Source organism: Eurosta solidaginis, chromosome 2 (assembly GCF_040869045.1).
Source record: "Eurosta solidaginis isolate ZX-2024a chromosome 2, ASM4086904v1, whole genome shotgun sequence".
Classification (NCBI taxonomy): Eukaryota; Metazoa; Arthropoda; class Insecta; order Diptera; family Tephritidae; genus Eurosta; species Eurosta solidaginis.
Window position 1 is genome coordinate 37,411,422 of NC_090320.1, and position 14,083 is coordinate 37,425,504.

Sequence of the window (14,083 nt, forward strand, 5' to 3'; positions counted from 1 at the left end):
CCAGCACCTTAGTGGTGCTGTGTTACCGGAGCGTATCGGATCTGTATCCGACAAAGGACCATCACATCGATAACACTCCCCAAAGCCTTCGGGGAGTAACTAATCTCTACAACAACAACAACAACATCCCAGCGACCCCCAAATAAGGGATATAAACCAACGCATCAGCTTGCTTGTGGATGAACACAAGCGGACGAAATGGGTGGAGCACTTAAAGAATTGTAACCTCTGCCGGTGTAGGTAAGCTATGGTCCACCGTAAAGTCCCTATCGAACCCGACTAAGCACAATGACCAACATTTCTCTCACCTTTGGCGATAAAGTTGAGAAAAAATGCGCCAGCGCTTTCTGCCGACAATCAGACCAATTCTAAATATTCTCGCGGAATTTTGTTCTCGTGGATTTTTTTATTCCCGCGGAAAAATTCCTCCAATTCTGTTCTCCTAGGGAGAACAATAATTGGGGAATAGGAATTTCGAATTTTCGAAGTCAGCTGTTTTGTCAATTGAAATTTCGTTGCACATTTCTTATTTTGTTTAAAAAATTGAGAAGTTTAATTATTGTTGCAAATTTGTTGGAAATTAAGAAATAAAATATAAACATTGCACAGTATTTATTGCATTTCATGTGGTATTCACTGAAATGATTAATGAATTGGTGCCACAGCAACATCAACAGCGGAACATAAGAAGAAGACGGCCGCATAACACAAATCTGCCGGAGTTGCCTGCTTTCATTCAGCAAAGCAATTTTCTGGCGGCCAAGTTGAGTTGAATTCGTCCTTCATCATATGCCAAAATCTATTTAAGCCTTATTAAAAAATCCTTGCGCAATTTCTGGACGGCTGCATCAAATTTGTATACCAAGGGCTCTACCGTTGTTTATGATATACTTTTCAACTTAAAATAAAGAATATTGTGGTTGTAGTTGTTGTTGTATTAGAAGTGAGAATATTGTGGTAGAATATAAATACATCTTTTAGCACAAATTTGTACAAATAAGTGTTCTTTCTTAAAATAACCAATTTCCTTTAACTATTTTGATGCATTCCCTTTAATTTAACAAGTGAAAAAACTCTTATGAAATGGCAGAGAAATCTCCCTCTCCCTCACATTCATAATACCTACTTTTCTCCCATAACCGGTTTCCGCTTTTTCGAAGATTGTTCAGAATAGGAGGAAAGGGAGAAGTGAAAAAACTCACAAGGAATTTTTATTTAGAATACGAGGAATGGGAGAAGGGAGAAAACTCGCACGGAATTTTCGTTTAGAATTGGGCTGAATATGTAATGTATTCTACGGTTGACAAAGCCAGACGGCGGGCCAACAGACGCGCACACAAGCATGAACACAGCGCGTCCTCAATTACCATCACCGCCAAAGAGGTTGAAGATGCCATCGTTCATGCCAAAACATCTAAAGCAGTAGGCCCAGACGGCATAGCCGTGCCGCCTGTACACTTTCGTCATTCCGGAAAAATGGAAAATGGCCAGGCTGGTTCCGCTATTAAAGCCTGGGAAACCAGCCAACGTAGGAGAATCCTATCGTCTGATATCTCCTATCGCCAGTAGCCAAGACATTTGAAGCCATTCTGCTTCCTCATTTCACTGCAAATTTGCGTCTTGCCAATCATCAGCATGGCTTTCCAAAACTTCTTAGCACTACCATCGCGCTAAACGCCATTAACACGCAGATAAATTGCGGATTAAATCAGAAACCCCATCACAGGATAGTACTCGTTGCGCTAGACTCATCAAAAGTTTTTGATACGTTCAACCACGGCACATTACTGAAAGACTTGGAATGGTCCTCCTTTCCTTCAAGTCGCAAAAGGTGGATCGCAAATTATCTGTCTGGTCGGCAAGCATCGGCGCAATTCAGGAACGTAACATCCAAACCAAGAAGAATTAAACAAGGGGTTCCACAGGGTGGTGTCCTATCCCCAATTTTGTTCTACATATCAAAGCTACCTTCACCACCAGAAGGAGTTACTATCGTTTCCTACGCCGATGACTGCACAATAATGGCCATCTCCCTGATCTCTCCAGTTTCTTCGCCCCGCTAAACCTGACATTGTCACCGACCAAATCATCGGAGACCTTATTTACAACATGAAAGCGCCGAATGTCGACCATATTGAACATCCACGTCGATGGCACCACGCTACCGACTGTCTTACACCCTAAAATCTTGGGTGTGACGTTCGATCAGGATCTATATTTTGGAGAGCATGCAGCCGCAATTGTACCGAAAATCCAGAGCCGTAATAAAATTCCCAAATCTCTTGACGGCAGCACTTGGGGAAAAGATATCGAAACGCTCATTACCACTTACAAAGCAATTGGCCGGCCGATTGCATGCTACGCGTTTCCTGATATGGTCGCCTTTAGGCTTACTCGCTGGAAGAAAATTTAGGCCAGCCAAATTTCTTGCCGGCAATTTGTATCTGGGCATGAACTAGGACATTGAAATCTTAATGAAATCAACTAGAGTTTAAACTCGGTTTCGCTATTTTATATACTAGGTTTAGTAAACTAATTTATTTATATAAGGTTTTGTGTATTTTATGTAGCTTTGTATATAATAGTATCTTATATTTTCTTATTACTCCGCGCTGGGCACCTTCACATGCGGCTCGGGATTTGCAACCTCAGTGCTTGATTGTATATCCTTGTCGAAATGCACAAAACGAGTTTGTTTGGATGCAAGTGGTTTTAAGTTTTCGCCCCTCTGTGACCTTTAAATAAAGTGAATTTTTATTTTTTTCAACAAACTAAGTCAATCCGCACAATAATCGGCTCGTCATCGGTAACTGGGTATAAGGCTTTCATAATAAAATAATAATAACATAAATATAGTTTAAAACAAGAAAAAGGTGGATAAGTTCGGGTGTAACCGAACATTATATACTCAGCGTGAGTTTCAATTGTACATTTCATTTCAGATAAATTAATTTTTTACATAACACGTGGCACCGCCGGTTAAAAAAAAAACTCTCCCCATTTCCTCTTACAATAAAACTTGATAAGTGAAATGTCATTGATTCAAAACTATTTTTCGCTAAGTTATAGCTTATTATTCTAGTCTACGACCCTTTTAAACTTGTTTTCTATCTAAGTTGCCGTGGTCTTTAACCGATCCCGTCCATTTTTACTAGAAATATTTTCTGCTATAAGGAAAATATGTGTACACAATTTCATTACGAATTCTTCTTCGAGTTATGGCTCCCGAAACATAGAAAATTGCTTAGTCATAAAATGGGCGGTGACACACCCATTTTCAAACATTTTAGTTTCCAATTTAATGTTATAATTCAATTCAGAAAGTAAAATTCGATTTATACAAAGCTCTTTTTTTCTAAGATATAGCTTATTATTTTCCTCCATGACCCTTTTAAAATCTTTTATAAAAAGTGGGCGTGGTCCTTAAGATTACATAAATGTTTCTTCAAAGCATTTGTAGTTATATGAGTAACGTGGGTGATTAATATATTTTTATATTTATTTAAAATCGTTTCTATCGAATCCAAATTCTATATCATGAAAATTTTTGATAATTGAAATATCAAAATTGAAAATTAAAATATTGATAAAACATATTGTTACGAATATTAGCAAAACTAAGGAGGGCTGCCATTTCCAGGCCGATGCTAAGCAGTGACGTGAATTCACATCAATAATTCAATCATTATGTATCTACATAAACGAATCAATAATTGCGTCTACACATATGTACACATTCCGGCGAGCAACATTTACATACAAGGCAGCGAGAGATGAGATGTCACACACAGATGAATTTACTTATACGCTTATGTGTGTGCGGGAGACTGTAAACTACAAACTCACATATGTACATCTGAGAAGCGCTAAAAAGTAGACAATTGTAAACAAGTAGAAACTATATGAGAACTATACACACACGAATATAGTTGGTAAGTTCTGGAAGTGGAAGAGCCTAGAAGTATGCAGCGTAAACTGTAAAAGCGGGGCAGGCGAGTAAGAAGAATTCAGTTTGAGTTGAGCTATCAATCAGTTTGATTAAGCACGCGATCTGGCGGCCAATAGTAAAGTTTCATTTGAGTTATCAATCAGTTTGGTTATTAAGCCAGCGAGTAGCAAAGTATAAGTGTTATTGTGAAGTACTTAATAAAGGCCATTTTTCCATCATTCAATATTGGAGTTATTTATTCAACAGTTTAGTGATTCGAACTTAGCAGAGGATTGCAAGTAAGAGGATTTGCGGCAGATTCGTTACAATTGGTGTCAGAAGAGGAATTGTTGAATAAATTCCAGAGGACAACAAGGACATGGCAAAGTTCAGTGAATTGAAGATCCAGCAACTAAAGAAGGAGTTGGAGAGCCGTGGATTGAATACAAGCGGCGTTAAACTTGAACTTCAGGCACGGCTACGAGAGGCAATGGAAGCAGAAGGAATCGATGTGGAAGAGTATGACTTTCATCTTGATGGCGAGGAAATAACAAAAATGGAAGAAACACCGCAGACAATGGCGAACACAGACCTGAACATGATATTGGCTGCAATATCTGCTCAAACATCGACAATGTCATCACAGATGGAATCTCAAGAGACACGTATAACATCAAAGATGGAAGCACAAGAAACGCGTATAACATCAAAGATTGAAGCACAAGAAACGCGTATGTCAGAAATGTCGACACAGATTACATCGAAGATGGAAGCACAAGAAACGCGTATATCCGAAATGTCGTCGCAAATGTCATCTCAGCTGGAATCGCAGGAGAACCGTATAACAGCGAAGATTGAAGCACAAGAGGCACGGATATCCGAAATGTCGGCTCAAATTTCAGCACAGATATCATCGCAGATCTCTGCTCAACTGGAAGAGCAAGAAGGACGTATTTCCTCGAAGTTGGAGGCGCAAGATACAAAAATTTTACAGTTTGAAGAAAAAATCGAGGCCGAGGTGGATGCTTTGAGAGCACGTATCGAGCAGTTGCAACTGAATCGCCCAGCAGTTTCAACTAGTAATTCAAAGGTAAAAACACCATCCTTTGACGGTTCTGTTCCTTTCCAGGTCTTTAAGCTACAGTTTGAGAAGACCGCAGCAGTGAACAACTGGAATGTGGAAGATAAAGTTGCCGCACTCTTCGTAGCATTGAAAGGACCAGCTGCCGAAATCTTACAGACTATTCCAGAGTACGAACGGAACAGTTATGACGCATTGATGGCTGCTGTAGAACGGCGATACGGAAGCGAACACAGGAAACAGATATTTCAAATAGAATTGCAAAACCGCTACCAAAAAGCTAACGAGACTTTGCAGGAGTTTGCTTCGGACATTGAAAGATTGGCTCATCTTGCAAATGCGGATGCACCCGTGGAATACACGGAAAGAGTGAAGATTCAGAGCTTTATAAATGACATAAGGGACGTCGAAACGAAGCCAGCCACATACGCGAACCCAAAGCAAACATTTTCTGAAACGGTATCCCATGCATTGACTCAGGAAACGGCGTCATTATTGAGTAAACCAGCATACAAAGCTCATCGTGTGGAAGTAGAAAGGCCAGAGTGGGTAGATACAATTTTGGAAGCTCTGAAGGGATCACAACAGAAAAATGCCGGAGTTATGAAATATTTCAAGTGCGGTAACCCAGGTCACATTGCACGTCATTGCAGTAGCAATTCCAATAGTTCCAACAATGTGGGTGACCGTAAACGCAAAGCTGGAGGAGATGAGCAAGAGCGAGTAAGAGATAAAGAACGAAAACTTGCCCCGGTTATTGAATGTCCTGTGATATCTGTGTCGCAAATTGGAAGGAAATCAAGCAGTCTTACCGTCAGAGGGAATGTGGATGGCAAGGAGCGTGTACTGACTGTAGATACGGGCGCATCGCATTCCTTGATTCGATCTGATTTGGTCTACAAGAGAGTAAAGTCATTACCTGGGGCGAGGTTGCGTACGGTCACAGGCGAATATAACCAAGTCCAGGGATAAGTAATATGTGAAGTCCTAATTGGGAAGGTCATGGTTCTACACAAATTCGTTGTGGCGGAGATCGTTGATGAAGTTATATTGGGAGTGCATTTCTTGGTTGACCATGACATCAAGATCGATATGCAGAGAAGGGTGATGCATTATGAGAACCAAGATGTGCCACTTAACTTCAGTTTGGAAAAAGGGTTCAGCAGTAAGCGAGTGCTGGTGGAGGAGATTCGACAGAGACCACGAAAGTCAAGGAAAGTAGATCGAGCAAAGGTTGATGGATCGAATGTGCCAAATAAAGCGAAATTAAAAGTACCTCCGAGGAAAAGACCGGCATCAACAAACCCTAATGGACGCACTAAAATGACTGAAAGAATTTTTCAGAAAGAATGCAAGGATGGTTTCACGCCAGCGCGCACTTTTGTTGGGAAACGTCGGAACGATACTGAGTATGTGAAGCCAATCCGTCAAGCACAAGCTCTACAAAGTAGTTCTTCATTGGCCAAGCAACAGAGTGCGAGAGAACGATCCAGAATAATGAGTAGTAAGATGGAACACAGGTACGACAGGGAAAATAATTCGGAAGGTTTCCGGAATGGAGATTTGGTACTGTTAAACAACCCTCACCGGCGGAAAGGTGTTCCAGCCCAATTTCGGTGCAGTTGGGAAGGCCCGTACAAAGTTGTGAAGAAGATCAGTGATACCATCTACCGCATACAAACCACTGGGAAACCACGGATTAGAAGGGTGGTACATTTGGAGATGCTAGCGGCGTTTAGGTTGGGAGATTTGTCTGATCGGGACGATCAGACTTAGGTGGAGGGCAGTGTTACGAATATTAGCAAAACTAAGGAGGGCTGCCATTTCCAGGCCGATGCTAAGCAGTGACGTGAATTCACATCAATAATTCAATCATTATGTATCTACATAAACGAATCAATAATTGCGTCTACACATATGTACACATTCCGACGAGCACCATTTACATACAAGGCAGCGAGAGATGAGATGTCACACACAGATGAATTTACTTATACGCTTATGTGTGTGCGGGAGACTGTAAACTACAAACTCACATATGTACATCTGAGAAGCGCTAAAAAGTAGACAATTGTAAACAAGTAGAAACTATATGAGAACTATACACACACGAATATAGTTGGTAAGTTCTGGAAGTGGAAGAGCCTAGAAGTATGCAGCGTAAACTATAAAAGCGGGGCAGGCGAGTAAGAAGAATTCAGTTTGAGTTGAGCTATCAATCAGTTTGATTAAGCACGCGATCTGGCGGCCAATAGTAAAGTTTGATTTGAGTTATCAATCAGTTTGGTTATTAAGCCAGCGAGTAGCAAAGTATAAGTGTTATTGTGAAGTACTTAATAAAGGCCATTTTTCCATCATTCTATATTGGAGTTATTTATTCAACAGTTTAGTGATTCGAACTTAGCAGAGGATTGCAAGTAAGAGGATTTGCGGCAGATTCATTACAATATTAGAATTACAAAGTTCAAAGTAACTTAAACACGAAGTTAAATAAAAATAATAAGAACCCTACAGCATTCCTTATAGTAAAGGCAACCTCTCTGCCGAATTTTGTTACGATAGGTTTAACGATTTTTGATTTATGATTAATAATAGCCGGGTTTTATTTACATCTATAGACGTTTACGCTTAAACTTTATATGGACTGCTAAGCGCCAAATTTTAAATACACCTCTGAAATTGCTGCGCATAAAATTTGTACTACTAAATTTCAATATGCATTATACGCAGATGTAACTAAAATATGTGTCTATGTTTCACCCTCTACACTAATTCTACACTGAAAGAAATGGTGCTAGTAAAATCAACAAATCGGTTCTGTTGTTCTTGACTAAATGGAGATTCGGTGAAATTGATCGAATTACGGTTAATTCGACCGAGTTCTTTGTCAAACGAACAAATTAGTTAAGTCATTTCAACAGAAGAGAAATTGTCGCTCTTAAGTTAATAAAATTCTGTAAAATTGACAGATTCCTGGTCAATCTAACTGATTTTTCTGTTAACACAACTGATCTCACTGGTCATTTCAACAGCGATCAACAGTCAATACATGAGCAATTTTCAAAGAGAATTTTTTCGTTCACTGCGATCTCTGCTTTGTACTTATGACGATAGTGCCACTTGTTTAAAAAAAAATACCACCAAATCGAAAAACACACAAAATGGGAAAACAACAAAAAACTTGTTTTTCAGTTATCAATACAAAACGAAAACCCTTTTTTGAATTTACTGTGCAAAAAATTATGAGATACCGGGACACCTATTTATCGGGTACAATATTGCAACTTCTCCTCCAAGCGAAATGCAAAATTGCGCCCTCTTGTTGCAAAAGTTTTGTTTTAGCGAACAGGATTTTTCCAAAGTTAGTAATATTTTGTTCAAGTTTTTACGAATTTTCACACACGCGAACGAATTTAATAAGATAATAAAAAACACCATTTTTTAATGTTGATGTTTCCGCCAACATAAAAGTTTGAGTTGTTTTGGAATCGTTTCAACTTAAAGTATTACGAAAATTAAACTTGCCGAATTACATGTAAAGTTACTCCAGTGGTGAATTACTTTCCTGCGATTTGATTCTTTACTTTTCTATAACTTACAAGTTCTCTATTTAAAATGTTATGTCCAACATTTATACAAGTTTTGTTCGAAACAATCAAGTGTGGCAACTACATGCGAGAGAAGAAATTGAGAATGAGCTGAGCTGCAACCGAAAGAATTGAGAATCAGTTTTGTGACTACTATTTTATTTCTATTTGCAAAGCGAAGTTCAAAACTATACATTAAATAAATTATAAAATATAAATGTATGTTTGTTTAATGTTGTGTTCAGTTTATACTTATCTTTAAGAATTCATGAGCTTAACACCTGCTTATAATAATTGAATTTAAATTATTATGTTTTCTAAGAGAAACTGAAAATAATGAAACATTTACTGGCATATTGCTATGGAACCATTTCGAAAACCGCCAACGTAATCATCATCAGGCAATTTTGTAATGTTATCAAAGGTTTCACCGGGATTCGAACTGTGAATCACATAATGAAACTGCAGTAGCCTTTAACCACTAGGCCATCCTGCTGGTATTTGTTTTCATGCTTAATTCAGTTTTTCTCATTTCTACACTAACAACAAATATAAAATTTGGTGAAAGTGCGTTTAATAAAAAAAAAAAAAAATAAAGTGTATAATGTTTAATGTGTGCCGTACCAGCATATTTGATGTAGCCCAATTGACGTTCGGTTAATAAGTGCCACCGTGGTGTGATGGTAGCGTGCTCCGCCTTCCACACCGTATGCCCTGGGTTCGCACCCCGGGCATAGCAACCTCAAAATTTTAGAAATAAAGGTTTTTCAATTAGAAGAAAATTTTTCTAAGCGGGGTCGCCCCTCGGCAGTGTTTGGCAAGCGCTCCGAGTGTATTTCTGGAATGAGAAGCTCTCAGTGAAAACTCATCTGCGTCGCAGATGCCGTTCGGAGTCGGCATAAAACATGTAGGTCCCGTCCGGCCAATTTGTAGGGAAAATCAAGAGGAGCACGACGCAAATTGGAAGAGAAGCTGTCGTACAAAACTGTCGCAACAACTTTTTTGTTTTTTTTTTTTTTTTGTTCATTTGACTACTAAAACGGTCAATTACGAATCAACGAATTGTGCACAGTTGATTCAACATCTTGTTGCGATGGATAAAAATTAACAGAAATTTCGGTTGAATTGACCCGTATTTCGGTTGATTTTACCAGTATTTTTCTTTCATTGTATGTATTCTATGCGTGCCCACTATTCAACGCAGCTGATTCAGCTATATGTTATACACTATGGCCATCAAGCTCGAGGAGTTATTTAAGTTTCGGTCTTTATTTAAGTATTTAAAGGTCGTTCAGGCACATCGTGGGCGACCTTCGGCACAATCAGCGCGCAAAACCGGGAGATTGTGAAAATAATAAAAAGAAGTACCGAAAACTCCATCATCTAAAACTGCAGCATTAGTGAAGGAGTACTATGGGTTTGATATAAATCCTCTTATTGTCCGAATAGTGCTAAATTTTTATGTTTACAAGGCCCTAGTCTGTAGAAAAAGGATATTAATAAACAAGGTCAAGCGACTTTCATTTGCTAAAGAGCATATCGTCCGTGATGTAATCCAAAATTTTTCAAGATTTTAAGGTATCCCACAACAGCCAACTGGTGAAATTCATAACAATCCTAGGGGAAAGATACCGGCCTAGTGGTCTTTCAATTTAATTTTTGTAATGAAACTGTATGAAAAAATTAAACTTTACGTCTGTTTACACAAAAAACGGGCGATATATACAAGAAATATGTGTTTTGGGACAAGTTGGTATTTTCGGATGAGAGTAATGTCTGTGTTCACCTGTCGGTGGGGCGTGCTTTGGTTTGGAGAAGGCAGAATACTGCATTGCATCGAAATAATATTCAATCCACGGTTAAACACGGTGTGGTGGAATCATGGTGTGGGGATGTATGTCGTCTGCTGGGGCCGGAGAACTCGTATTTATAGAGAATACAATAACGCGTAGATTAAAGCTATTCAGTACTGTAACAAAGCTAATACACTGTAATAACTAATAAGATTTGAATTAAAAATATTTCAATAAACTTATGGGCGAGATGATCTTTCCAGGGCGAAGAGAATCTCATGGAAAAGTTTTTGTACGGAAATAGTGCTCCAGCGAAACCGCACGGTTGAAATAAGTCCTTGCAAGGGGAAACATAGTCCAGGGACTAATAGAGAAAGAGAACGGGGAATAGTCACGTAATAGTGAGGAATCCCTTGAGGTGCTTCTCGATACACATTTCTCACCGGGAGATGGTTTAGAAGAGCCAAGCAGACAGCACTCACACTTCGATCACGGAGCGGATAGTGCCGGGCTTGGTGACCGATACCAAGATCGAATGGGCAGTGGAGACGTTTTCTAAGGTTAAACCGCCGGACCCAGATGGTATATTCCCGGCCATGGTACAAGTTGCAAGTAGGGCGGTCGTGGAATGGCTTAAAAATAATATTCGATGGGTGCATAAGACTGAATCATGTACCGAACCCTCGGAGGGCTGCTCGTGTAGCTTTCCTACCAAAGGCGGGGAAGATCGATCACTTGTACCGCATTGAATAGGTGGTAATATGCATAGCCCTGGAATATAAGGAATATGCTCTAGGAGTCTTCTTATACATTGCCGGGGCTATCAACAATCTTTCTAAATGGGCGATTATGGATGGTCTTAATTACATTAAAGTACATCCAGCCTTAAGCAGATGGAGCAGCTGCATGTTAAATTGCAGGAAGATTACATCACAATGGGGATTGTACGAGGCCACGAAATCATTGTACAAGGGCACGCCGCAGGGAGGGGTGTTATCACCTCTGCTGTGGAGGCTGGTTATTAACCAACTGCTCAGACGTTTGGATGAGGGACCCGTAAAACTTACGGCTTACGCAGATGACGTTGCAATTGTCATAAGTGGAAAGCGCCTTCCAACGATTACCTCTTTGATGGATCGGGCGCTTCGGGATATTCATACCTGGTCATCTAATGCCGGTTGAAAGTGAACGCGGAGAAGACAGATATGTTCTTGTTTACAAAGAGGTACAAGGTCCCAAATTGGGCTAGGCCTAAGTTAGGAGGGATGACCTTACAGGAGAAACCATGCACTATCAATGTTTAGCATTATGGGCGCCCTGAAAACAACCCCGACGTCTGCACTGTATGCCATTCTACACATTCCACCTGTAGATCTGGTAGCAAAGAACATAGCGTTAACACGTGCAACCAGACTCGTTGCTTCGGCCAGCTTGAGCGCCGACCAGTAGTAGTACAGCGTCATCAATCACAAGACGAACAGACTACCTGATTCCCTATCTGCGCTTCGAGGGAGATCTTAAGGCCACATTAGAGGTGGACGGTTGACGCAATGGTGCTCAAATGGCGGACGAGGCGATACAGGTGTACACAGATGGTTCCAAAGTAGTGGAAGGAGTAGGGTCTGCGGTATACTGCGCTGATCCGGAAATAAGCAGATCCTATAGGCTGCCGGATTACTGTAGCGTTTTCCAAGCGGAAATATTAGCCGTAACCAAAGTAGTAGAAACCCTGGAAGAGAATAGCAAGTAGCAATTAAGGCATCAATCTCGCATAGCACAGCATCTAAATGCGTGTTAGAGTGTAAGCAGGAGAAAATCGGGACAGGGAGAAGCATACATCTATATTGGGTCCCAGGGCATATGGGAATAGATGGGAATGAAAAAGCGGATGAACTAGCTAAAAATGGCGCATCCCTTGAAACTTGCTCCGTAGACGTCCCAATTAGACTGGACGAGATTAAGCGAAGGCGAGAGGTGCACATGATCGACCAAGCGGGAAAGGCGTGGGTTCAAGCGCGGGGATGTATAAAGTGTCGAAGATTATGTGTAGGTCTTACAATCTTAGACTAACAAAGTTGCTTCTATCATTAAAAAGAGAGGACTATAGACTCATGACGGGAATTCTGCCTTGGACACTGCCTTCTGGCGTCACATGCCTGTAAATTAGGCTTGGTCAGGGATAGCAGATGTAGGAAGTGCGGGTTGGAAGAGGAACCGATCGAACACGTTCTGCGCTCGTGCCCTGAGCTTGCCAGGCTAAGACTCAGCTACTAGGAGTGATACAGCTGTCACATATAGAAGCAGCAAATGGCTTAAGTCCTAGGAAGCTTCTAGTATTTGCCAAGAGGATGGAGTTATTATAAGCTTTTATTTACTTTCACTGGGCTGTTGTATGTAATCAAATCTTGCAAGTTAAATTTGGTACACTTCCCGGTGTCCGATTGAGCTGAAATTTTGCACACATGTATAACTCCGATGACAATACAATATTACTTTGCGAGAATTCGATAAATTAATCGGTAACAGATGTATCGGTAAAGATTTGTGTTCACAAATGAATAAAAGCCTAAAGGACCCATTACTGATACTTAGCATAAACTTGACTTGACTTGGCAACTTAGCCAAGATTATAATCCAGTTAGCGCATACAATCTGGCATCATAATCAATAAATGTCAATTTGTATGACAAAATGAAATGGAAACGAACAAATGGCATCTCAAAATGTAAACGTCACTTAGAACTCACATAGAAAATCAAAATTCAACAGACTTCTAAGTCAAGTTAAGTGTTGCTAAGTTTTGAGTAATCAGTAACATGCAATGTTCATTTAACAGAACTGTAGGTGACAGTGCTCAAGTCAAGTCTATGCTAAGCATCAGTAATGGGCCCTTAAGTCCTCAAGAACGCAGGTAAATTCGCTTTGTTTGTGTATGCAACAAAGGCTGTTATCGCTAAATGTTGCATACTTTTTGTTGCATATTTTTCTGCGCACTTGATTTTGTTTTACAGATTTTTGGCGATGGAACAGAGCAGAGATCTGCAATGAGAAGTTGTAAACTGAACCCGACATAGACAAAGTCACAATAAAATATGATTTTAAGTTAGTTAACACTCGAATAGAAGAACTTGACTGTTCAAAGTTGAAAGAAACCTTATAATATTGATGCATTAAAAGAAATGGATAGGATGAGAAACGTTACAAATAACTAAGTAAAGATTACATAACTAATTTAAACAATATTTTACCCTACTAAATATTAAAAAAAATCATTTAAATTAAATTTAAGAAAAAAGCTTTTCTAAGAACAAGCTTCTATTACTTGTTAATCAAACGAACTAAAAAGTAAAATTAAAGAAAAAAACACTTTTTTAAAAATAAGCTTTTATTATTGGTTAATAAAATTAACTAAAAAGTAAAAAAAATCGACTGTAAAGAAATATAACACTTTATAAGTTCATTTTAACCTTTAACGGTAATTAATAATAATAATTTAATGTTATATATATATTACTATGCACAATATGGTCGCAGAAAAAAAGACAAAGTCAGATGATGACGTAACGTTAGCGCCCAACGACGCAAAATGTCGTTGGGCCATAATAAAGTGAGCATATTTGCACGAGTATGAGAAGCGTATGAGTTCTCCATTCTGACGTTTTTAACACGCTTATATTATCTTCACTTGTATGTT

The 14,083-nt window shown here is 39.4% G+C and overlaps 1 protein-coding gene across 1 annotated transcript in view; it reads right to left on the minus strand.

The window, feature by feature from the left end:
* Positions 1 to 2,501: 2,501 nt before the first annotated feature.
* The window catches only part of LOC137241492 (zinc finger protein 208-like), a 184,129-nt gene continuing 172,547 nt past the window's right edge, over positions 2,502 to 14,083 (minus strand). Inside the window, exon 14 of the mRNA XM_067769097.1 lies at positions 2,502 to 2,735. Within this exon, the coding sequence (XP_067625198.1) occupies positions 2,603 to 2,735 (133 nt within the window). The 3' untranslated portion in view covers positions 2,502 to 2,602. The remainder of the gene's footprint in view (positions 2,736 to 14,083) is intronic.